At 51.4% G+C, this 23,143-nt stretch overlaps 8 protein-coding genes across 8 annotated transcripts; 4 read left to right on the forward strand and 4 right to left on the reverse strand.

Moving 5' to 3' along the window:
• Positions 1-200: 200 nt before the first annotated feature.
• On the reverse strand, positions 201-959 carry BU24DRAFT_435682 (uncharacterized protein; the record flags this gene model as incomplete). Its single annotated transcript, XM_033530112.1, has 1 exon — positions 201-959. The coding sequence occupies one exon, from the start codon at positions 957-959 to the stop codon at positions 201-203; it is 759 nt and encodes a 252-aa protein (XP_033380652.1).
• Positions 960-2,486: 1,527 nt separating this feature from the next.
• On the forward strand, positions 2,487-4,169 carry BU24DRAFT_352687 (uncharacterized protein; the record flags this gene model as incomplete). The annotated part of the gene is made up of 2 exons (XM_033523743.1): positions 2,487-3,638; positions 3,690-4,169. 2 exons carry the CDS (start codon positions 2,487-2,489, stop codon positions 4,167-4,169), a joined length of 1,632 nt encoding a protein of 543 aa, XP_033380653.1.
• A 2,297-nt stretch (positions 4,170-6,466) lies between these two features.
• Positions 6,467-8,248, forward strand: BU24DRAFT_353348 (uncharacterized protein; the record flags this gene model as incomplete). The annotated part of the gene is made up of 2 exons (XM_033523775.1): positions 6,467-7,129; positions 7,175-8,248. 2 exons carry the CDS (start codon positions 6,467-6,469, stop codon positions 8,246-8,248), a joined length of 1,737 nt encoding a protein of 578 aa, XP_033380654.1.
• Positions 8,249-9,162: 914 nt separating this feature from the next.
• Positions 9,163-12,208, forward strand: BU24DRAFT_426184 (P-loop containing nucleoside triphosphate hydrolase protein). The gene has a single exon (XM_033528907.1). The coding sequence runs from the start codon at positions 9,360-9,362 to the stop codon at positions 11,871-11,873; it is 2,514 nt and encodes an 837-aa protein (XP_033380655.1). The 5' UTR covers positions 9,163-9,359; the 3' UTR covers positions 11,874-12,208.
• BU24DRAFT_426185 (uncharacterized protein) lies at positions 12,149-14,880 on the reverse strand. Its single transcript, XM_033528908.1, has 2 exons — positions 14,847-14,880; positions 12,149-14,794 (listed from the first exon to the last, which is right to left on the reverse strand). Coding segments are annotated over exons 1-2 (2,436 nt in total). The 5' UTR covers positions 14,849-14,880; the 3' UTR covers positions 12,149-12,360.
• Positions 14,881-15,016: 136 nt separating this feature from the next.
• BU24DRAFT_485743 (NAD(P)-binding protein) lies at positions 15,017-16,867 on the reverse strand (the record flags this gene model as incomplete). Its single annotated transcript, XM_033533395.1, has 6 exons — positions 15,017-15,460; positions 15,511-15,617; positions 15,668-15,984; positions 16,038-16,179; positions 16,232-16,663; positions 16,846-16,867. The coding sequence occupies 6 exons, from the start codon at positions 16,865-16,867 to the stop codon at positions 15,416-15,418; spliced, it is 1,065 nt and encodes a 354-aa protein (XP_033380657.1). The 3' UTR covers positions 15,017-15,415.
• Positions 16,868-18,279: 1,412 nt separating this feature from the next.
• BU24DRAFT_353290 (polysaccharide lyase family 7 protein) lies at positions 18,280-18,984 on the forward strand (the record flags this gene model as incomplete). Its single annotated transcript, XM_033523772.1, has 1 exon — positions 18,280-18,984. One exon carries the CDS (start codon positions 18,280-18,282, stop codon positions 18,982-18,984), a length of 705 nt encoding a protein of 234 aa, XP_033380658.1.
• Positions 18,985-20,495: 1,511 nt separating this feature from the next.
• Positions 20,496-22,959, reverse strand: BU24DRAFT_274787 (uncharacterized protein). The gene has a single exon (XM_033522623.1). It carries the CDS (start codon positions 22,793-22,795, stop codon positions 20,723-20,725), a length of 2,073 nt encoding a protein of 690 aa, XP_033380659.1. The 5' UTR covers positions 22,796-22,959; the 3' UTR covers positions 20,496-20,722.
• Positions 22,960-23,143: the final 184 nt, after the last annotated feature.

Consider the following 23,143-nt stretch of genomic DNA (forward strand, 5'->3'; position numbering starts at 1 on the left):
GTATGAGATCCATAAGTTGGTTGCATGTGTGCAGTACCTTCCTAGAAGGACCAGTTCGTCGAAAAGGAAATTGCAAACAGACAAACACCGAGGTGTCACGACATCTGTTGGTAATTCACCGACAAAAGACGTGCCTGGAGAGTGATCTGCGAAATAAAGCTCCAGAGGTAGCATAGCCTGCACAAGCAAGTATTCGCTCATCAATGAGCATCACCCATGACTGTGGTAGTTGAAGAATCGGTCACAACATCTCCGGAAGTTCGAGAAGAGGGCTTCACAGGACCGGAAGCTTGTTGTGCAGAGAGCCGCGAACCTTGAGGATTGTCCAGGATAACGAGCCTGGTTTTTTCGCCTCTTTTTGCCTTTGCCTCATTAAGTCTTGTTAAAAAGTTTGAGGGAGCCTTTGGCTTTCCAGGTGAAGGCGAAGATGTCACTGATGGCTCATTGTGCTGCACCTCTCCCTTGTCTTGTGGCCTTTCCAGCAACTCATCTCGTGGCTGCAGTCTTGCCGCTTTTGCCATCAGTTTGGCCGACCCAATGCCTACTAAGTCAACGGACGGTAAGGATCGAAGAGGGCCCTCACTGGGTAGCCCATTATCGTTCGGCCTTGCAAAGAATAAATCTGTTCCTATTGTAGACGCCCAGTGACAGCTCAGCAATTGGCCATTGTACATCATTAGCGGGGTTTGGGTATGTATGTCTGTGATCTGTATTTCCCCAACGGGATCAATACTTGAAGGTTCCGTGGGATGTTCTGGGGTGCTTCCATCGCCAGTATGAGTATTTGATACTCGGAGTCGATTTCCAAGAGATTGTGGGTTCCCTACAGGCGCATGCTGCGCCATGTTTTTCGCACCTGTGTTGCTGTGGATGTTGGAAAGGTCTAACGTTACATAAAAGTCCTCAGTATCTTCAGCATCATACTCGTACTCCCATTCATCTTCTTGTTCGACAGACATAGTCTCGGTGGTGGTGGTGAAAGTGAAATGGAAGCTGTGATGATTTGATGTAGTGTGGCATGGCATATGGAAAGTTGAAGCATTTTGTCTATTTTGGGTGGGGCCTTGCAGCCTTGGCTTCTCGGGACCTAAACCTCCATGATGTAGTACCGGAAATCGACCACCCGATATCTAACTATTAGTGGTAATCAAAGAACAATTCAAAAGTCGCTACCAAGCGGAGGAAAAGCTCTGCCCAGGCGCTCGGTAGGCGATAGCGATGTGGACATTGGAGCTGACTTGACTTGACAATCAACTAAGATTTTCTGGTTGTGAAGTGATAACAATCTGTAGGACTATCATACAAAACCAGCAAGTACCTATGAGTATTGTATGTACACAGTACTTACTGGTAACGGTAGTTCACAGTCGGGCATTTTCTGGAATAGGTCTAGCGGGACCGGGACCGGCTTTTGATGCTTCTCGCGCATCATCATCCCAGTACGACCTGCAGATCGAATTGTGTGACGACTGACAAGTCGCGAAACGTCTTTCAACTTCCAAGTATCTACCATTCATCAACACTGCAATCAAGTCATCAATCAATCTTCAAATCACCGATAGACTCCTGTTCCAACCCTACCTAAGTACTAGTGTAGCAGACGGTCTGTGTCGCGTTATCGATACCGACAGCTCTGCGGGGGTTACCAGCGCTACCGTGCCCTGTTCGCTCGGTGTTCTCCATCTGCTCTCTCAATTGTTCGACCAGCTCAACCCTCATCCCATCATCTTTGACAACCAGCTTCTGGTGAGCTCGATGCTTATAAGCTGCAATATAGGACTGTAAAGTGGGTCGTGGAGGAGCCAGAAAGTGTGCTGTAATCAACAGTGAGTCAACTTCCGCCTACCTCCGGCTCACCTTCAACCCAAATCATCATGCATTCTCTCCGCCCTTTCCGCCGCTGCTTCCAATGCTGGAGCTGCCGTCTTATCCTTTCCTCGACCTGGACGTTCCGCGAGGTTCCAGGGGCATTCCCCAAAGAATCTCTTAGGCCCTGCTTCTGAGCTACCGTACCAAAGTCTCCGCCGATATTGCAATCAGACCTGGGTTGCGGCGTCATTGGATTTGCACAATTTCGCTCCATGATGGGATTTGTCTCCGGACATGCGGGTTTACCAGCAGACTTTTGTCAGCTCCCGTCCCTTTCCGGAATATCTTGTCCCAACTCGTTGTATTCTTCGACGTCTTCCGCTCATCATTAGTCACAAGCTAACCTGCCAGTGACAGTGTCTATTGTGCCTTACCCGCAATATGGAGGTGGCCAGGTGCCTCTCGCAGGGTTCCTGCCTTCGATATATTCTTCTCCTGCCTCTGCGATCCTACCTACACCCACTCCGATATATACCCAAGTACCCTCCAGTGCGCCGGTCGCTACACCCACCTCCACCTTCGTGGTAGACATTCATAACAAGCATATCTCATATGACCCGATTCCTACACCGTCGCTCGTTTCCGTTGACCGGCCACCGGACGTTCAGGACGCACAAATGAAGGGCAGGAAACCTGCTATTGCCGCAGCTGGAACATTCTTCGGCTTATTCAGCTACTCCCAATTATACCAGAACTTCTTGTTTTCAAGAATAACACCATCATCAGAAAGAGCGGACGAACAAGAATGGGTAGCATCGTCAAATTCTTGGGTTGACAGGAAAGTCTGCACGTGGTTCGGATTCTGCGGACTCTCACATCTTGACGAATCGAGATGGTCGAATTGGGGGAAAGAAACAACGGATGCAAAGTCCCGGACAAGCGACTATGATGACCAGCACAAGATAGACCTCAGCGAATTCTGGAATTCTGCCCATAATGCTCGACCTGAGGATTGGTCTGATGACGAACATGTCCTTCGTGAGATTCCCAAATACGTCACGGACCATGCACCATATATCTATCTTTACTCCGGAGAACAATTCTGGCCGTGCGACATTGCAGAGCATCTCATTCACACAACACCCCATCTCAACTATACCCCCTTACAAGCCTCGTCTGATCATCCAAATCTGACCAATCTAAATGACTTGAATAAATGGGGCCGATTTGTCTACCTACAGTCCGATGATAATGTTGAGGATCGCCCGGATTGGCTGGGAGGTGAAACGAACATCCCAAGTGCGCCCAAAGGAACAGACCATCTGCCAGGGACCAGCGGTGACCCGGCATCTCCAGATAATGATTACTTGGAAGACGTAGCAGGAGAGCATGCTGAGTGGTGGAATGCTGGTATCGGGGATACTAAAGACAAAGGAGGTGTGCGATCGAACACTGCTCTCACCACTGCTACTGGTCCTGCACCAACAGAACCTCCTCGAAAATCGAAGCCTAGTATTCATGACGAAATTTGGCAGCCAGAGCTCTTGCGCCGTCGCACAGGGCGGAAGGTAGTTGGCGGGCGCAGTGATGCTCCCGCTACACTTATCGTTGTAGAGAAAGGGGATGGTGTTGTCGATGCATTCTGGTTCTTCTTCTACAGCTACAACTTGGGTAACACGGTGTTCAATGTCAGATTCGGCAATCATGTAGGCGACTGGGAACATACTGTGGTTCGTTTCCACAATGGCATCCCGAAAGCAGTCTTCTTCAGCGAGCACAACTTTGGAGAGGCTTACACTTGGGACGCAATAGAGAAGATCGGGAAACGAGTACGTATTGTCATCTTTGATGGAAGGATAGGCTTGCTAACACCACTCCAGCCCGTTGGATTTTCTGCTACTGGAACGCATGCCATGTATGCAACAGCTGGTGTGCATCCATATGTGCTCCCCGGCGGTATCCTTCACGATGTGACCGATCGGGGGCCTCTCTGGGATCCAACCTTGAATATGTATGCCTATACATACGACTATCAGGCAGACCGTCTCCGTAGCTCCAGCCTGACCCCTCAAGCGCCAGTGGAGTGGTTCTACTTCCAGGGCCGCTGGGGGGACAAATTCTATCCACTTAGCGATCCACGACAGTACAGATTTGTCGGACAGTACCACTACGTTACAGGGCCATTAGGTCCTAGATTCAAGAATCTGGGCAGAAAACAGATTTGCCAGGGCAACAATGAATGCTTGCTCAAGAAGAACAGGGTTTCGTCGAGGATAGATCGCATCAAACGATTCCCATCGCTAGGCGAGGGCGAGGAGATGACTGAGGAAGACAGGCTTCGTTTCGTTGGTCCGGAATAAATGGGCTTTCACTATTGACCGAAATGTTGCTTGGTCGTCCTGATGGTCATGCGCTTGAGGGGAACACGACTGACGATTCCAAGCGAATATCATGGTGTTGATCGAGAGCACCCACACAAACATTCATTACGCGCGTGATACGAAAGATGATGGCGTTCATATGGATTTGCTGCATTGGAAGACGCATATTATTCTTGCGCACGGTATTCCACGGACCAGGGGGGCGACGAGAGGGCAGTCTTTGTACTTGTATATATCCATTGACGTTTGCGCACCAAGATTGAAAGCGTTCGAGATACCAAGACTCATGGTGAATTAAAAATGCCTTTACCTACCGCTCGTATTCGGCGTGCCTGTCCACTTGCAGTGCCTAGAAGGCCACTTTTCTGGCCTGCGATTGATCGCTCATAATCAACTCGAGCCATTATTCGCCGGCAACACACGGCGTGGCATCACCGCCAAACAACTCCTGCGAGAAGTTCTCACGTTCATCCCAAAATACGATCTACTGGAAAAGGAAACATTCGTGAAAGGAACCTGACCACCACAGTTCCCCTAAAAAAAAGACTCCACAAAATGCGGCGTGCCGCTAAGATGCCGCAGAGTAAGGCGAGCCTACAACGCTACCTTTGTCACCCACAACCAAGGCTACTCGTAAGTCCGCACTCCCTACGCTAGGGTAGGTCGGTGGGTGGGATGTTATCAGCCTGTAATTGCGCAGTAATCGACAGAGATGGCGCCGGGCTGGGCGTTGTGCCGCCACGTATGAGAGAGGAAGGGGGAGGAGGATCACCATCATTGATCTATTTCTTTTGAGGAGGGGGGGCGGGACGAGGCGGAGGGACCGGGAAGGAAAGGAAGGAGAGGAAGGATTAACGTTTGGAAGAAAACGAGGAATTGATTAATTAATTTTTTTTGTCTACCCGGTTTCGCGAGACGAGACAAGGTTGGAGGAGTCTTCGCTGTCGTGCATTCTCATCATCGGCGGGACGGATTGCGAGATGCCCGACTAGGAAAGTACGAGGGGAGGGATCGTGGGCATGGGAGGAAGGTGTCGGAGGGTTGATTGGGCTTTGCTTTGCTTTGCTTTGCACGCTAGTATGACTATGAGGTGCTCGTATGAGCAAGATGAGATCCTGTAGAAGAGGCGGTATCGGACATTGAGTGAGTGGATGGTGTGCAGACATGGGGTTCTATATCTAAGGCTGAATCTATATTCTTTGTACGACGTGAGCTTTGAAGCACCAGGGGAAGGTGTGTGAGATGATGATGTTGATGATGATGATCCCTTGTTGGACCTGGTTTCTTAGACAGAGCAACAAGCAAGGTGGCTAAATTTGTCGTCTGACCTCCCTTGTTCCGCTACGGGCTTCGACTATGAGCGCGACAGCATCCACTACGAGTTATGTATCTAAGCCTTGGTTTGACAGGACGGGATTCTTGCTTTGCTTGCATGCTTGCTTTCGTACCGAAGGATGAAGTGTACCTAATAATCTACGGAGTACGGAGTCACGCAGTATCTATCTATCTCTTATCCCCCTCAGCCTTATCTGACCATTAGTTACTACAGTACATTGCATATGTGCTAGTTAAGGTAGGTAGGTAGTGGGTGTTATGCAATGCTGTGTATCCCAACAGACCTGCAGTCCACCGCCTGTTGAGCAACATCAGCCCTCCTCCTGCGTATAGATACGTATGCAGCTGGACGACCACATCTGGAACAAGAAGGATTCCTCGCCCTCCTCCTCTATCTTAGACGAACTTTGAGTCATTATTGAATAATTTTTTCTTCCACGCATTCCGTTGTTCGCCGTTACGATCACCTAAACTCTCGCGCAACCTTCCGTGCCGCCTCTCCTCTGTGGAAGAAGCTCTTGTGACCTGACCCCCGTCCCCTCTCTCCTTTTGGGTTAGCGCGCCCGTACCAGTGACCGCATCGACATCAACTACCCACGACTACGATTGTCCACGACTCCTCGCCCGCTCACCTTCTCATCCCATCAGCCATCGTAACATTTTATCCACGGCCTCACGGTTTTCTCAAGGAGTGGGCTTAGGTTCAGTACTTTCATACGAAATAGATGCTCTACCACAAACCATGAACAACCTCTATCGATAAGCCAACCCGCCGGGTCCTCCCTTTTCCCCAGATCTCAGTATACGCGCCTTATCGATCGCGTTCGAGCTTCCTTGGTCCCCGCTCCTTTGGAAGCATATCTCCCTTCCCAAACACCTTTTTCTAACAACCGCCCCACGCCCATTGGGATTCCACACATTCAGGCCGGAAATCCTCCATCATGGCTTTTCGACAACATCATCGACCACAACCTTCACGCCAGCTATCTATACCTACACCTGAAACCCCTGCCGAAGTCGGCGCCGCCTCTTCTCCCCAGAGGAAGCGTACCTTGGAAGAATCACAAGAATGGGTTCTTTTCTCCCCTGGATCGGTGACTGCACGCACGCATACCACGTCCACGGAAAGGACCCCTCGCACAGCTGGCCTGTCGCGGTTCAGTGACTTTGGCTCCCTTGACACTGCTGCACGATCCGAACAAGATGAGGACGATATAACTTGTCAGGGAACCGAAGAAGGGGAAGACTTGGACAGTCTGGATGATGGGCTACATGCGTTCCACGAACCCTCGGAACATGGAGAGCCCTCCAGCGGACTACAACAGAGTGGTGACACCGTCCTTCCTACACATGACGGGCTCGGAACCTTTCAGCCGGATGCGAATATGCAAGACCATTTATGGCAATTCGAAAGGCCGTCGCCACGGAGAAGGCACATGCGTCGACGATCAAGTGTCCAGCGACGTCTCGATGCACTAGAAGAAGCAGACGAGCTGCACCAGGAACAAGATCGACGACAGCGGATCGAGAAATGGCGGTTGGAGCAAAGTAAAGCACTTCTAGAAGAAATTGAGAGAGAAACAAGACGACGACGGAGGATGAGTGTTGTGAGTGCAGCACGTAGTCGCGCAGAGAGTGCCCGTCATGAGACCGACGAATCTGCATCTCGCGTCGCCCCATCAGTCTCCGACGGCCAGAGCATATCTTCCGATGAGACTACCGAGAACCTGTCATTCTGGCAACGACTGACTAGGAGAGTAATCCGCGACCTGATCGGCCTTGATGAAGACACTTTGTCCGTCATCTTTGGAGAGACATTGCCTGAAGAAACAGCAACCACCCCCTTACAGGAATCCAGCATGCGGCCTGTGTCGTCTGTATCCCTCCACGCTGACGAACAAGAACTCGCTGGTGAGCCATGGGAGCAAAGACTTCTAGAGCGAGTGGCTCGTGAGCTCGGTATATTAGTATCTCAACTCTCGGAACACCCAGGAGCATTTTCTACCTACCGTCTTGCTCAACAAGCCCCTGAGTACGCAGGACTCACCCCTACAGCATTTACATCATCGATCAGCACCGACATTCCCACCACACACGACACCCAGACATCTACAAACTCAGCTGCCGTACCTCATTTTGCCCCCACCTTCCCCCAGCAATCTGCAAACACGTATAGCGAAGCCTCCCTCTGGGGAATTGACGAAGAACCAGAGGTTGATCCATTAGATTCCTTACGTGCCCCGCCTGCTGCGACGGCGAATGCAACGGAAGATCTGGCGCGCGAACGGGAGTACTGGGAGCGCGAGCTTGATGTGAAAATGGTTTTCAATTTCCTCGTCAAGCGGTTCTCTCGCCGCTCAAGCATGTCTTCACGGCCGATCACAGGTCCCTCGCCGAGCCATACTTCGATAATGGCAGGAGCGGATAGTGAGGCCATTTCCGCGCGGCGGGCCGCCATCATTCGGCAACACCACCCTTTAGTAAACCGGACAGCTGATCGCTTACCGACTTCTTCAACAACGCGCGAGATTCGGCGGAAAGACACACTCTACCGTCAGCACCTGACCCAACAAGCGTCGGTTCGCAGCCAAGCCATCAGAAGCAGCTCGTCTTGTGCAAGCCACAGCACGAAGAAAAGCAAACGAAGTGCTGGCAGTGGACGGAACTACTGGGATATGAGCGGCAGCGTCGGTAGCGGAAGCGTCATCGCCGGCGAGGTATAAAGACGAAGACGATTTGCATAATTCATGATAGATGTAGCGACAATGTCCTCTCAACATTTTTACTTGTATGTGCGCCCCAAAGAGCGGATGGAGCCTGGAGCTACTCGACGCCGTCCCCTTCGAAAGCATAGAAGAGGATGCACGCCATCCACTTACTTCTCACACCATCCTCGACAATTTGGAGACGACACTTTCATCAAAGATTTCTTCTACAGCGGGAATCATCCCGCCAGCCAGCGAAGGGCTCTATTCTTTCTTTTTTACACGGCTATCATTTTTCTTTTCTTCTTCGGGCGCGGGGAGCATCGCGATTGGGGATTCTTCTCTTTCATGAATTTTCGACGACATCATGGGCATTTTGACGTTCAGCTACAATTTCTCCACTGCTCAATGATCACTCTTGGAGTTGTGTTGGTCAGGACTCAACATCATCATACACGAACTTGAAGGGGTTGGATCGGATATATCTTCCACTCTGTACTACCAATAATGCACAATATAATCTACAATCATATTGTCTCACTTATCTTCAGTTGCTAGCGGTCTTGTGAATTCATCTTGAGCGGTTGTTCCCAAAATTCTGTATTCTTAGTTCGTTCTAGCGAGTGAGTTGATCTAATCTTCTCAGCGTCTTGAATTGGAAAACATCACCCTGTCACTGTTCTTTTATTCCAATTCATACAAGCTAATTCGTCAGCATATTCTCTCCTACGCCGTCATATTGAGCCCCAAAGAGATGAAATATCTGCCTGAGCTCACGAGTGCTTTGAATGGAAGTTCTATAGGGAGCATCATATCACGTGACAAGAATCAAGACACAACAAGCTGCGATTGGTTAGAAACTGCGGATTAACAGATTCTCCGGGGAAGCTCGAAGCCTAGTGGATCTGAAGCACCTGGCCAAAGGCTTTGACATCTCTTCTTCACTAGCCGCCTCTCTGGAATATAAAATAAATAAATAATCATCTTGGATCTGGCCTGTGGGATATCAGGCCCCTCATAGAGCGTTGTCAGCCATCTGGTGGTGAAGTTTCCAGCCGTCACCAGGTCCATCATAGAAACTTCTTCCCAGGGAATTGCGCAAAGAGCAAGGAAAATCCAAACCGCCACCATGGCACCACCCAAGGATCGAAATGCAGAGAACCTCGCAGACCTGAGGCTGCGGTCGCGACAAGCCTACCTGGCGAAGCGCGAGCAAGAGCAATTGGCGCTGCTGGAGAGGCAGGTCGCCGACGAGGCGCAGGAGCTCCGGACGAACTCCAAGCTCAGCGACGCGGAGAGGCGGGAGTTTGCGAAGAACCGCGAGACGCTGAAGCTTGCGAGGGAGAGGCTGGCCATCGATGACCACACGACGGGGTACCTGGTGCCTGATGTGGATCTCAGCGACAAGACGGAGATTTTGAATAGGCGGAGCAATGAGGAGTATAAGAGCGAGGTGCAGCAGTGGGAGGACGAGCAGACGGCGAAGGTGAAGACGCAGATCTCTAGGGGCGGCGCGAAGGTGCAGCAGGATGATTATGAGTTTGTGTTTGATGAGAGTGCGGCGCCGCAGTTCGTGATGGATGCGGCGAGCAGGCTTGATCCTGAGAAGGCGAAGCTGGAGCAGATGCTGAATGCTGCGGAGAAGAAGGCGCAGTCGATCGAGGAGACGAGGAAGAGTCTTCCGATCTGGGCGTACCGGGAGGAGCTCATGAGCGCCATCCAGGACCACCAGGTCTTGATCGTCTCCGCGGAGACTGGTAGTGGAAAGTCGACACAGATTGTCCAGTTCTGTAGGGATTTCGGCCTGACGAAGAATGGGATGAAGGTTGGCTGCACACAACCCAGGCGTGTCGCGGCTATGAGTGTTGCGACTCGTGTGGCAGAAGAGGTGGGATGCCGAGTGGGCGAGGAGGTGGGCTACAGCATTCGATTCGAGCAAAAGACGTCCGACAAGACCGTCATCAAATTTTTGACGGACGGAATGTTACTACGAGAAACATTGACAGAACCCGATCTTGCTAGCTACTCGGTCATCATCCTCGACGAAGCCCACGAACGTAGCGTTTCCACGGATCTGCTGATGGGCCTACTCAAGGACCTGCTTCGCCTTCGGACAGACCTAAAAATCATCATCTCTAGTGCTACTGCCGACAGTATCAAGTTCTCAAAATTCTTCAGCGACGCCCCCGTTTTCAACATCCCCGGACGACGATTCTCAGTCGACATCCACTACACGCCTCAACCGGAAGCAAACTACCTACAATCAAGCGTCTCTGTCGTTATGCAAATCCACATTTCACAGCCTTTGGCAGTCCCCGATGGCCCACTTTCCGGCGACATCCTTGTGTTCCTTACTGGTCAGGATGAGATCGAAATGGCGGAGCAGTATCTACAGGAAACAACACGAAAGCTTGGAGGTCGGATACCGGAGCTCACAATATGTCCCATTTACGCCAACTTGCCGTCTGACCTGCAGGCCAAGATCTTCGAACCAGCTGCACGCGGAGCGCGCAAGGTCATCCTGGCCACCAACATTGCCGAGACATCCCTGACAGTGGACGGTGTTACCTACGTCGTGGACACAGGCTTCGAAAAGCAGAATGTGTACAGCGCGAAGACGAGAACCGAATCACTCGTCGTCGTGCCATGCTCCCGAGCATCAAGTAACCAACGTGCCGGCCGTGCCGGACGAACAGGCCCTGGAAAATGTTTCCGACTCTTCACCAAATACGCCTTCCACTCCGAAATGGAAGCGTCAACGACCCCAGAAATCCAGCGGATGAACCTCACCTCCGTGGTCCTCATGCTCAAATCGCTCGGCATCAACGACCTCGTCAACTTCGACTTCATGGACCCACCATCTCCAGACGTCCTCATGTCCGCGCTGGAGCAGCTCTACGGCCTCGGCGCGATATCCGACCAAGGCGGCGTCACGAAGATCGGGCGACAAATGAGCGAATTCCCCACGGACCCCTTCCTCGCCAAATCCCTCATCGCGTCCGACAAATACGGCTGCGTGGAAGAAGTCCTCTCCATCGTCGCCATGCTCTCCGAATCCGGCTCCCTCTTCTTCCGCCCCAAGGACAAGAAACTCCTCGCGGACGCCGCGCGCGCGCGCTTCAACAACAAAGACGGCGGCGACATGCTGTCGCTGCTCGCGATCTGGAACCAGTGGGTGGACGCGGACTTCGACCCGCGGTGGGCGCGCGAGAACTTCCTGCAGGAGCGCACGCTCAAGCGCGTCCGCGACGTCCGCGAGCAGCTCGAGAAGCTGTGCGAGCGCGTCGGCATCCAGATCTCGTCCGCCGGCGCCGCGGACCACGTCGCTATCCGGAAGGCGCTCACAGCGGGGTTCTTCATGAATTGCTGCCGCATCTCCCGTGACGGATTGGCCTACCGCACCGTCGCGAACGGGATGTCCGTGTATATTCATCCTTCGAGCTACCTCATCGAGACGAGGCCGAAGTGGGTCGTCTACTATGAGCTTGTGCTCACGAGCAAGGAGTATATGAGGGGCAATATGCCGATCGACCCCGAGTGGCTGATCGAGGTCGCGCCGCATTATCACAAGAGGGATCAGCTGGATAAGTTGGGCATGGATAAGAAGATGGGGAAGCAGGGGCAGGGCAAGGTCGGCGTGTAGATTGGACTGTTCCGACTGTCTAGGCGTGAATGAGCGACGAGAATGTATTACTGTATTGTTTAGGCGGCATGGCACGGTAATCAAGGGCGGACGAGGAGAAGATCTCGCAAATCTTACAGTTTGGTGAATATCTATGTACTGTACCAAGGCGCCGTCAGCAGATTGACCAACTGAATGAAGGGTGGGCGGAAGGAGTAGTTAAGATGACAGATACCCCCAAGCATAAATCACGGCGCATTGGATTCAAAAAGAGGAAAAAGGAGACCTGAATAGATCATCGTTCATTCTGCATTCAATCATCGTCTCTAGTTATCCACCCCTTGCTAAGTCAAACGACAAGAAATAAATGCGATTCTAGCAAAATAAAACGAGAAATAAAGGGAAGGGGCAAACCCCCGAATCAAAGATAATGCCGCTCGCTGGATACTGCCAAATGAATAGATTGATTGTTGCCGAAAACGCACCATCTCCAAGCCCCTCCGCGCCTCTAATGGCTGATATACTGAAACACAGCGCTGACCTCGTGCAGCCCCTCCGCCGTCTCCTGCCTCAGCAGCAGATCCTGGATCTTGCCCAGCGGGCCCTTCTCCCCGTCGTTGACGAAGTGGTTCCACGTGCTCGTGTCGCCGTACAGCATGGCGGGCGCCTTGATGACCTGCCTGCCGTCCTCCTTCCTGCACCGCTTGCACTTGAAGGTGTCGTGGCTGTCGGACGTCGTGTTGTCGCGGTACTGGAAGAGCTCGCGCAGTGAGTCGAGCGAGAAGTGGCGCTCGACGTCCTCGGCGGAGTCGACGACGCACGAGGAGAGGGATTGCTTGTGCGATTGACGTTGGAAGATCTTCTCTTCGATCGTGCCCGTCGCGATGAACCGGTACACGAAACAGTCTTTCTTCTGGCCGTCACGCCAGACTCGAGCGAGGGCTTGCTGGTCGGCGGCTGGGTTCCAGTCCGGGTCGAAGAGCACGAGTCGGTTCGCGCCGATCAGGTTCAAGCCGCAGCCGCCTGCTTTGGAGGAGAGTAGGAAGACGAATTCGGAGCCCTCTGGGTCGTTGAATTTGTCGACGAGCTTTTGTCGCTTGTTTACGTTCATCGTGCCGTCGAGTCGCAGGCAACCGTATCCGCGTGACCGACAGAGATTGCCGAAGATGTCGAGGGTTTGTGTGTAATTGGAGATGAGCACGATCTTGTCGTTCGTCTCGGCGCGAATGCGAGCTAGCATTCGATCTAGGACCTGCATCTTGCCGGAATACCAGGCCTTGACGTCGCGGTCGCGACCACGTGCATCCTTGGGAACATAGTCTTCGGGGAGGAAATCTTCACAGCCGGGCAAGTCCGAGGGTAGATCGAGCAGATCCGGGTGGTTACAAAGTTTCTTGAGCATGCCGATGGCCTTGAGAGGCTGCGAACCTTTGCCGCGCAGAAGACTTTTGATATCGGGAGACTGGATGAAATGATTATATAGATCCTTCTGGAAAGGCGACAGATTACAGAAGACCACATGCTCGTACTTGACAGGCAGATATTTCGATAAGATATCGTTGGTCCGGCGGATGATGAACTTGTTGACGAGGGTCAGGAGCTCAGCTAAACGCTCGTCACCTTTCTTGCGATCTTCGTCTGTACCATCCGCATCACGGCCCCGAAGAATAGGGATCTCATATTGCTTCCGAAATTCGGCCCGGGTGCCCAGATAATTGGGATTGGCGAAGTTGAGAAGAGAGAAATATTCAGATAGATCGTTCTGAATTGGCGTTCCTGAAAGAATGACTCGTTTCTGGACATTGAGCCCATTCAAAGCGGTGAATGTTTGACTTTCACCATTCTTCAGTCGGTGACCTTCATCGCAAAGGAGGAGTCCAATCGGTGTATTTGCAAGTTCCCCAACGTTGAGTCGGAGTGTTTCGTATGATACGATCAGGACTGGCCTGACGACAGCGCGACCTGAAGCAATCGACCATTGCCTGATCTGTTGCGTAAGCTCTTCCTTTGAGGCCTTCCCGTCGATTGCAAATGGGTTGATAGCATCTGGTCCAAGCCACTTGACAAGCTCGTTCGCCCAGTTACGAACCAAGCTAGACGGGCAGGCTATGACACATTTTTGTATGGCCGATTTCCCGGCATCGGGCGATTGTTTCAATAGAGTCCACATCAAGGTAATGCACTGAAGTGTCTTCCCAAGTCCCATCTCATCAGCCATAATGCAACCATTTGCTTTGTCGTCAATCAATCCCGTCGTAGCTCGATACAGAAACTTTACGCCTTCAACCTGATGTGGACGAAGAACTTTGGCTAATCGTGGGTCGATAACCACAGGCACTCGCGGGCGCTCTTCAACCTTCTTCTTCAGTCCTAATATATCTGCCAAACTCTTGTGCACCAAGGGCACGTTCAGCGTTTCTGCTTCTTCCTGGCTCAATCTTGGCAACGCCTCCTCCTTCTGGACTGGTTTGTCGTCGATGGTGGGGTCGTACAGGACGATGGCGAACTCCCCACTAGGATCATGCAATGGCCGGGCAACGAATACTCGTCCCTGGCGTAGTCCTAGCAGTGGGGGTGGTCGACACTGGTTGTATGCTCCATTCTCCTTTTTTAACAAAGGAACCGAAAATCGTGCTTTAAATGCAGTATCCTTATCCTTTGGTTTGAATACCGGAAAGCGGTTAACATCCCGAGTGGCAAGGGCAAGTCTATCATCGTTCGAATATGGCTTGTCGCCTTCTTCATTCTCACCGTCTGCACCGGAATAGTTGACCTTTCTCCGTTTTCTTGCAGGTTTCTCGGAGGCTCGCGTTGCGGTTGCAGAACCTGGACATCTGAACGGCTTGTGCAAACGGTCGGTCGATGTTGGTGTGCCGTAAAGACGCGTGGGTTTCGCAGAGGGCGTGTCACTCTCGCCTGTGGTAGAGACTCTGGGACGGTGCCTCCGTGGAAATCAGTATTTTTATCGATAATTTTGGCTGCAATTGCGCTTACATTGAGAATTTGTCGTGGAGTGGTGAGAATGTTGTCTGTGAAGTGGCGAGGCAGACGCGACTTTGGAGTTGCCATTCGCTTGGCGATAACGCGTCTGCACGTGTTCAGTGGGGGGCGGATTTGTAGAGCTTATTGGAACCCGAACCCACTTTGAGCTACATTCTCTTTCACAAAATCTACATTTCCTGTTGTCTATTATTACGTTACGCATGCACGGCACGGTAGTCATCTACAAGAATAGCGAGGGGTCTCATCAGTCATTGTCAGACAGATATTCTCGTGATGAACGTCTTACAGAATTGCAATCATCATTCGTTCAACGGACCTACATCCACATCCGTGACCGAGCGATATCAATTGCAGATGCAATGATCAGTCCGCTTGTCAATTTCAATTTTGCAGGATTTTCTTTGGCTTCTGAACAACATTTTGTACACTGCTACTACTCAATAAGTTTCGCATACATGGGCAACATGGTCCACATGAATGCATCTAGAGACCTGCTCTTTGCATCACTTGCTTCGAATTGCTCCCGCTTCCCATGGGCCTACGTTCACCCGGGCCTACGTTCAATCAAATTGTACAACCATACGGCCTTTCGCTTTATGTGAGTTCTATAACGTGGTTAGACAAGTTCCGTCTTCACAGTCTCGAAGATAATTACCATTAGTTCGATCATCTTAGGTAGCTCCTCAAGCTTATATGCAGTTATGTGAGGCTGGATATTATGCTTCGCGCTGAACTCGATTGCAGGTCGCATATTATAGCATGCTGTCGATTTTTAGACGCCATTTGGTATTTATGTTGCAATGAATACTCACTTCCATTGTTTGAGCCCTTGATTCTGTACCTCCCAAGCGCAATATCCAAAGCATTCAATTGCAATGGCTGACGAGGAATTCCCACCACCATTAGCAAACCAAGGCCCGTACGAATGATCGCAGGAGCGTCGTCATAGGACTTCTTCGAAGCTGTGAAGTTCACTACAGCATCGGCCCCTCCACCAGTGACTTCGACCACCTTCCTTTGCCAATCTGGGTCACTGAGTGAGTTGAACACATGGTCCGCTCCGCACTTTTTGGCCTCTTCCAGGGCCTGATCTGCCACATCAAGGCCTACGACTTTGTAACCCATTGCTCTAGTGTGGTGTTATAAATTTAGTGTTCATTGGGGATGCTGCGCATAACTTACTTGGCATATTGTATACCTAAATGACCAAGTCCGCCGCACCCTACAATTGCCATCCATTGGCCAGGCTGGAGCTCACAGTCTTGAACTCCGTGATAGGCGGTGACACCAGCACAGAACAAGGGTGCTGCCGTTTTCGGATCCACTTAACAATGACGTTAGTTGTATTGCCGAAAATAACAGCAAACAATTCTTACATCCTTCTGGGAGTACCATAGTCTCTCGAGCATCAACAACGGCATACTCCTGGAAATAACCATCGAGCGTGAAACCCTGCATCTTAGTCTTTCCGGTAGCACACCATGCATTGTGCACGTTCTTGCACTGGGCGCATTCGAAGCAACACTCGACAGCGCAGAGGAACCCGACAGCGTCGCCAGGATTGAACTTGCTTGCAACATCACCAGAGCCAGTCCGGACAACGGTCCCAGTCGCTTCATGGCCTATTGTCACTGGATTCTTGCCTAGGATCAAGCCTTGTTCATTGGGCTCAAACAGCATCACATCGCTGTGACACAATGAGGCGCAGGCGATCTTCACAAGAATCTCATGTTCCCTGGGCTCAGGAATTGGAACCTCATTCAGATGCAGTTTATTGTCGCGCGCATCATATCTAGTCCGGTTAGCGCCTTCGTGATTCGAAGCCACTAGCTATTCCAGCTGAAACATACTGCTGCGCTTTCATCGTTTTGGTGGCTGGAATGGACCCCATGTTGATTCTTAAATTCGATACGGACTCGGAAGATTTCTCGAAAGGCTTCAATCGCAGCTTTTACTGCAGATGTACAATTTATAGGCCATTTCGTATTACCCCTCTCTAAGTGGCAGTCCATGTGTTCCTCTAGCTGCGGTTCACGCCGGCAAAGCACTACCGTATTCCATCAGTGGGAAGACGGTTGCCGAAGGGGCGCCAGCCGGCAAAGCCTCACAAGTCACAACGGCTAGCGGACCGACTGGATGAAGGATATCAGTAGGTGATCTAGCGGCCTTTCGTTCACCCTAAGCCATGACCTTGACTCGCTGGCAGGTGTCACCTATACCTGGTCCAACCTCGATTTATCACAGATTATTAAACCCATCTCATCCCCATCTATTCTTCGAGGTCTTTGATCGGACATCTCTAATGACCCTGAAATCTATTGTTATCGTCCTTGTAGTTACAGCACTCGCCTTTAAGCATTGACGACATTAAACATTATATTCCTAATTGGGACAGAGATAAGGAGCACGAGCCCCATCTCCGCAACCCCGCCAAACAAGCAACCCATCCCTCCAACCCCAAACGATGGTATACTTCCATCATCGCAATATTAGGATTGGGAAGCAAATGATTACAAAATCACCGGATAAGAAAAAGCTTATGCCAAACAAATGTTCCCGCGTCATATGATCATGATCGCCGGAGTACGGGGTCTTGAAATAGCGAGAACAACGTTGAAACACATGCTTGGTAAAACAGAACACTACCTCATGCGGTAACCATCACTCCATCATGATCGTTCTATTTTCATGAGAATGTCACCCACATGCCAGAATTGTAGTTCTCAAACGAAAGCAGGAGTATCCCTGCAAATACCAAAGGACTCTTGTTTGTTTACTTGTTTCCGTCAACACTAGCGACTAATTATCCTACCTCATTTGCCAGGCACGCAAGATGGAACAGCGACTGTATCGAGATAGGCGCTCGATCAGGACCACAATACCCACCTCGAGTGCTGGCGACAACAAGAAAGAGAAGTACTTACTTGAGGCTCTCAACATCCGCTTTGAAATGCTCTTTCAGATAAGGATGTCCCATGATTCTGGCAAGTTTCAGACGATCACTCGAAGTCCGTATACGAGCTCTCAGTGAACCCTACCCGGCTATGACGGTGCTCTTCAACCCTTCCAACCAATCGTAGAAAAGAATCTCAAGTCTACATTCCTAATTCGGTGTCCACCTTGGAAACATGGGGTCGTGGTGCGGCTGCTCGCATAGAGCATTGGACAAAGATGTAGCAAGATTGATGGAGACGGCACCACCGCAGGACTTTGATATAAGTATGACCCGAGGCACCCTTAGAAAAAAGGCATCAACAAACATCGGCCGGCTCCAGTTCTCGTTCTTCACTTCCATTCTACACCAAAGCATCTTTCTCTTCATTCATTTCACTTCTTCTCCTTCTCGAAGGAGCCAATTCCCGTGCAAGACACCATGATTTCCACCACCCTTTTCCTCCTCCTCGGGTCCGCGCTCGCGGCTCCCATGCCCGCAAACCCAGCGCCCCAAGAAGACCTAAACAACAAAGTCTCCCCGGGCGGAAACTTCGACCTCTCGATGTTCAAACTGCAGCTCCCGACCGCCGACTCCGACGGCAAAGTCGACATGATCACCTCCGGCCTGACCGGCGCCTCTGGCTTCAAAAACGAATACTTCCTGACTGGCCCCGACGGCTCGCTCGTCATGAAAGTGCCCTCCAAAGACGACGGCTGCGCCACGACCCCCAACAGCGACCACTGCCGCACCGAGCTGCGCGAAGACGACCCCAAAAGCTGGGACCCGAAGGCGCCGACCAACCGCCTCGCCGTCACGCTCACCGTCGTCCAGCCCGACGACTCCCCCCGCGGCACCGTGATCGGGCAGGTCAAGGTCGACGACGACATCTCGAAGAAACCCCTCTGCGAGCTGTACTACAACGACAAAGGCGACCTGACCCTCGGCGTCAACCAGACGCCCAACAAGAGCGGCCAGGACTTCAACCCCGTCGGTAACGTCCCTGTCGGCAAGGAGTTTACCTACGAGCTGCGGTACGAGAAGTCGGTGCTCAGCCTCGCGATCAACGGCGGGGAGTTCAAGACGTTCAGCACTGGCGACATCAAGACGCCGCTTAGCTACTTCAAGGTTGGGAATTATAACCAGGGGGATACGGCGTCGGAAGTCAAGTTTGCGGCTATTGGTATTCAGCATTAGGTGGCTGGTTCCCTTCTCTTTTTCGTTCTTTGGCGCTTTCTTCCTTTCAAATTGCATATCAACACATCTGCGGCGTTCTCATTTCCAAGATTGTTTAACACAATACGCGCATGTACGACAGCCGTCATTGTCTTTGTATCACAGCACACGCATAACAGGACCTCCAGCGCGGCGTTTTTTTTTTTTTATCTTTCTTCTTCTTCAGCAATCCATTCTTTCTCTTGCATGCACGAGTACATCGAATATGTACAATCACGGACGGGCCGTTTCGTCGATCTGGCGATCTGCCATCGTTTCTCACTTATTTGATCAGCTTCCCCACCACCTGCATGGCTTTCGTTGAAAATGTGAAGTGTGATATGTGATCGTTAAGAAAGTCAAGTGAAGTCTACGACGATGATATGAGCGTCTATTTATAGTTATCTATTACGTTCGAAGGAAAACACGCGCTGGTGAAAAACGTGGAGTAAGGTGTAAGGCAAGGAGCTTCGGTATCACGTGTCTATGTCTTTGTGCGACATAGATAGTCGGATCACATTTTCTCACCTGTAAGTACTTATAAAAACGAGGCTGGGTTCTGTGGATGGTAGGGATGTCCATGCGTGCGTTTTGCGCATATAGGTCGTCGCTGAGTGTGGGTGGATGTGTGGATGCGTGAGGGACGAGGGTAGATAGTATGCAGCGAACGTGGAAAGGGACTTAAAGTATAACTGATGTATATTTCCTCATTTTGATTTTTTTGTCATGGAAAACGAAAAAGAGAAAACGGAATTGGACTGCCGAAAGGACACGATGTGTGTGAATGGTAGGATAATTGTCCATGCTATACGACACGAGTAATATAGCAGAGGGAGAAAAGATCACGTTACCTTACCTCATGCCAACCCACCATCCCTTTCTTCCGATACATACCCAATAGTCGGCAAGCCGGCCGGTCGGTCGGTTGGTTAGTCAGTCTAGAGAGAGAAGTGAGGGGAGCGAAGGTAAAGCCAAAGAAGAAAAAAAGTGGTTCGAGAATGACAAATGGGGGTGTTTCATCTTCGACGTGGATGCCTGGGACTTTTATGTATGTGTACATGGGCGTGGGCTTGGCTGCGGCTGGGGCTTGATTTCATGCGTAACGGTCTTTAGGGGGCGAGGCTTGGTAGTATGCATGGGTGTGCGAGTCTGTGTTAGGGAGAGTGAGGAGAATGCGGAGAGAGAGGGTATTGTGGTGGTAAATTGTCGAGATGGGAAATTTGTGTACAATATGTCAGGTTCAAGCATGTGCAAATCGCAAAGCATAGGTGGGGTTAGGAAAAGAAAATTTGCATAGATCGGTTTGGGGTATTCTAAATATGAGCTTCGAGGGGGACATATGCTACAGGAAGATTTTTCGTAGAGATTTGGGAACAGAGAAGGAATGATGTTGATGATATCGACGGATGAAAAAGAAAAAAATTCGCAAGCAAAAAGAGGTAGGTCCTTGAGTCTCCGCGAGACAGACAGAGTACATGAGGACGTAGAAAATATCTTGCTTCAATAAAGGTTGGTTGCGCACGATGGGCCCGCGGAAGCACTTCCTGCCATCGTTTCCCCAGGCAACATAGTAGAATGAAATCAAATCCTGACTTGCGGACGATGTTTTCGTAAAAAAGAAAATAGCAGTGGCTCCAAGCGCCACGGAAAATTGAACATGGGCGAGCTCTGAGTGTTGTGTGATACCCTTACACAGGACACTCCGTCATTGTCATTGCCGTCACTTTTTCACACTCGGTTTCCTCAAAGCTCCCGGTACGGCACTCGCTCTTTCGTAGGGATTCTCGTCGAGCCTTACCCAGTTCGGCACGGTACTGGTCCTATTGCTCCTTGAATTCTGGCGTGTCACGCTTCCCCGTACTTGTCGATGCGCGCTCACTTCGCCAAATCCAAGGACCTCGGGCCGATCTAGATCGAATGGATCTGACTGGCGGCCTGCCCTGGGAATCACAGACACATTAGAGAACATGTCGGTTGTTGGCCGGCTTGGTCCAGGTTCGCCGAAGATAAAGGAGCTTTCCGAGTCCCGTGATGCATTGGTGGATAGCGTATCGAATGTCGGAAGTGTCGAGGTGTAAGCATTGGGTGGGCGCGTTGGGGGGTTTGGTGGGAGTCGCTGTGTTGGCACAGGTGGAGCTTCTGAAGGATCAAAGAACGGATTATCCGCCGTGGTATAGACAGACGCAGTGTATGCAGCCGATGGAGGATGCGAACGAAGTGCGGTTGCAGCGCTCTGCGTTCGTTTGTGACCCGGAGCGTCCTTCAACCAGTCTGGAGTGCCACTACCTTGTCGCTCCTCAAGTTCATCGAGGATTGATGCGAATGGGTCTTTTGAAATGCGTCCAGATATAACAGCAGGCTTAGGTGTGATGGGAGCCCGCTGCTGATCCTTGAGGCCGTTCTGCACATCTTGCTGCGCTTTCAATGCAACGGCTTGTCCATCAGCTTCTGGCTTGGGATCCGCAAATGGGTTCTCGACATCTCCGTTCCTTGGAAGTACAGGGTCTTCTACAATGCCCGGGAACGGTGACTTGGATCCAACGACTAGACTGTCTTGCTTTTTCTGCAGTAGCGTTCGCGACCTCTTCAAGGACGGCATCCGATCGCCGAACCCTCGCAGTTGCTGTCGCAATCTGGATGGAGGCTCGCTGATCGATCTACTGCGGCCATTCGTCCGGACTGAGTAGATTGAGCTCACGCTGCTGCGCACGCTGTGCTGCTCAAAGGGGTTCTGTGCTGGGCTGGATTTCTTCCCTTTCAGCTTGCCCACTGCAAGACCTACGCCTTCGGGGATACTTCTGAGCTTCGCGGGAACCTCTTTGAGCCTGGAGATGATCCCAGGCTTTTCGTCGTCCTTCTCTTGCCAAATTCCACGTAACTCTCGAGGCCTTCGCTTGCGCTTAAGGCATAAGAAAAGTAGCACACTGATTAACGCAACAATGGCGACTCCGCCAACTACCCCACCAATAATGGCCCCCACATTCGTTGCGCCTGTACTAGAGAGCGTGAGGCCATTTCCACCGTCAGAACTCTGGTCTGGTCCTATGATACCAGCCGGCCCCCCAGAGGGAAGCCCAGTCGATGTTGGCTGCGCTTCTGGATCTTGATCTCCAGGTGACTCGGGAATCGAGGGTGAACTGGTCTCTTCAGGTGGACCAGGGATGTTCTCGTTGGAAGATTCGACGGGAACATCCGATTCTATAGCCGTGACAGATGCGATGGATGATGGTGATGTCGAAGAAGTAGCTGGAAGTGATGCGTCAGAAATTGTTGGAGTCAGACTGGGTGAGACCAGCGTAGGGCCCTCTGCAGAGGTTGCAGATGTAGCAGAGGTAGCAGAGGTAGAAGGCTCTGTAACCGCTTCCGCACTGAAAACCTCACTCACAGCCGGTCTAAGAGGAGGAGCGGCAGCGGCGGGCGGAGAAGGTGATGATAGATTCAGAACCTCAGAAGGCTCTGCGCTTGACGGAAGTACTGGAGGAGCGTCCGTACCTATCGCCGAGGGCACTGCAGCTGGCTGTGTCGTGGGCACTGCATTTGATGTCTCTTGAGCAGCTGAAGATTCCGGAGGGGGTGGAGGCGGCGGTGGAGGAGGAGGCGATGGTTGTGATTGCTGCGCAGCGCTGGTTTGGACTTGTTCCGGAGGAGAAGTAGTAGTGAGAGGAATATCAGCAGAAGTTATCTGCGGTGGTGGTGGATCTGAAGTGAGAACCGATGTGGCCGCGGTACGGGCCCGCGAGCGCGTACATCGTCTCCCACTCACTGTCACCGTCAATTCTTGAGGAGTTGCCATGCAGAAGTTGTGATCATAGAATGGAGAAGACGCCAACAAGGGCTCAGGAGCGGGGGAGGAGAGAAAGGGATCAAAACACAGCGGGCGCTTGGAGCATATTAGAAGAGGCGGAAGTAGGGAAATTGATGCAATGCGGAGGATGAAAGTTTACAGGTGTAGGAGATTGGAGATGTTTGCGAAAGTGATGCTGAACAATAGAGCAGCGAACGACGACGACCAGGCAGGTTAGTACAGGTTCGAGGAGTGATCGGAAGCAAGAATACCGTTGGGCATAAGGTTGTGCGCTTGGAGAGACATGAAACGGGAATGGCATCAGGTGCCGCTTTGGGCTACGATTCCAACACACAT

This window comes from Aaosphaeria arxii (assembly GCF_010015735.1).
Source record: "Aaosphaeria arxii CBS 175.79 unplaced genomic scaffold BU24scaffold_8, whole genome shotgun sequence".
Classification (NCBI taxonomy): Eukaryota; Fungi; Ascomycota; class Dothideomycetes; order Pleosporales; genus Aaosphaeria; species Aaosphaeria arxii.

Coding starts and splice junctions, on each gene's coding strand:
- BU24DRAFT_426184 (XM_033528907.1), top strand. CDS start 9,360: ATGGCACCACCCAAGGATCGAAATGCAGAGAACCTCGCAGACCTGAGG.
- BU24DRAFT_274787 (XM_033522623.1), bottom strand. CDS start 22,795: ATGGCAACTCCTCAAGAATTGACGGTGACAGTGAGTGGGAGACGATGT.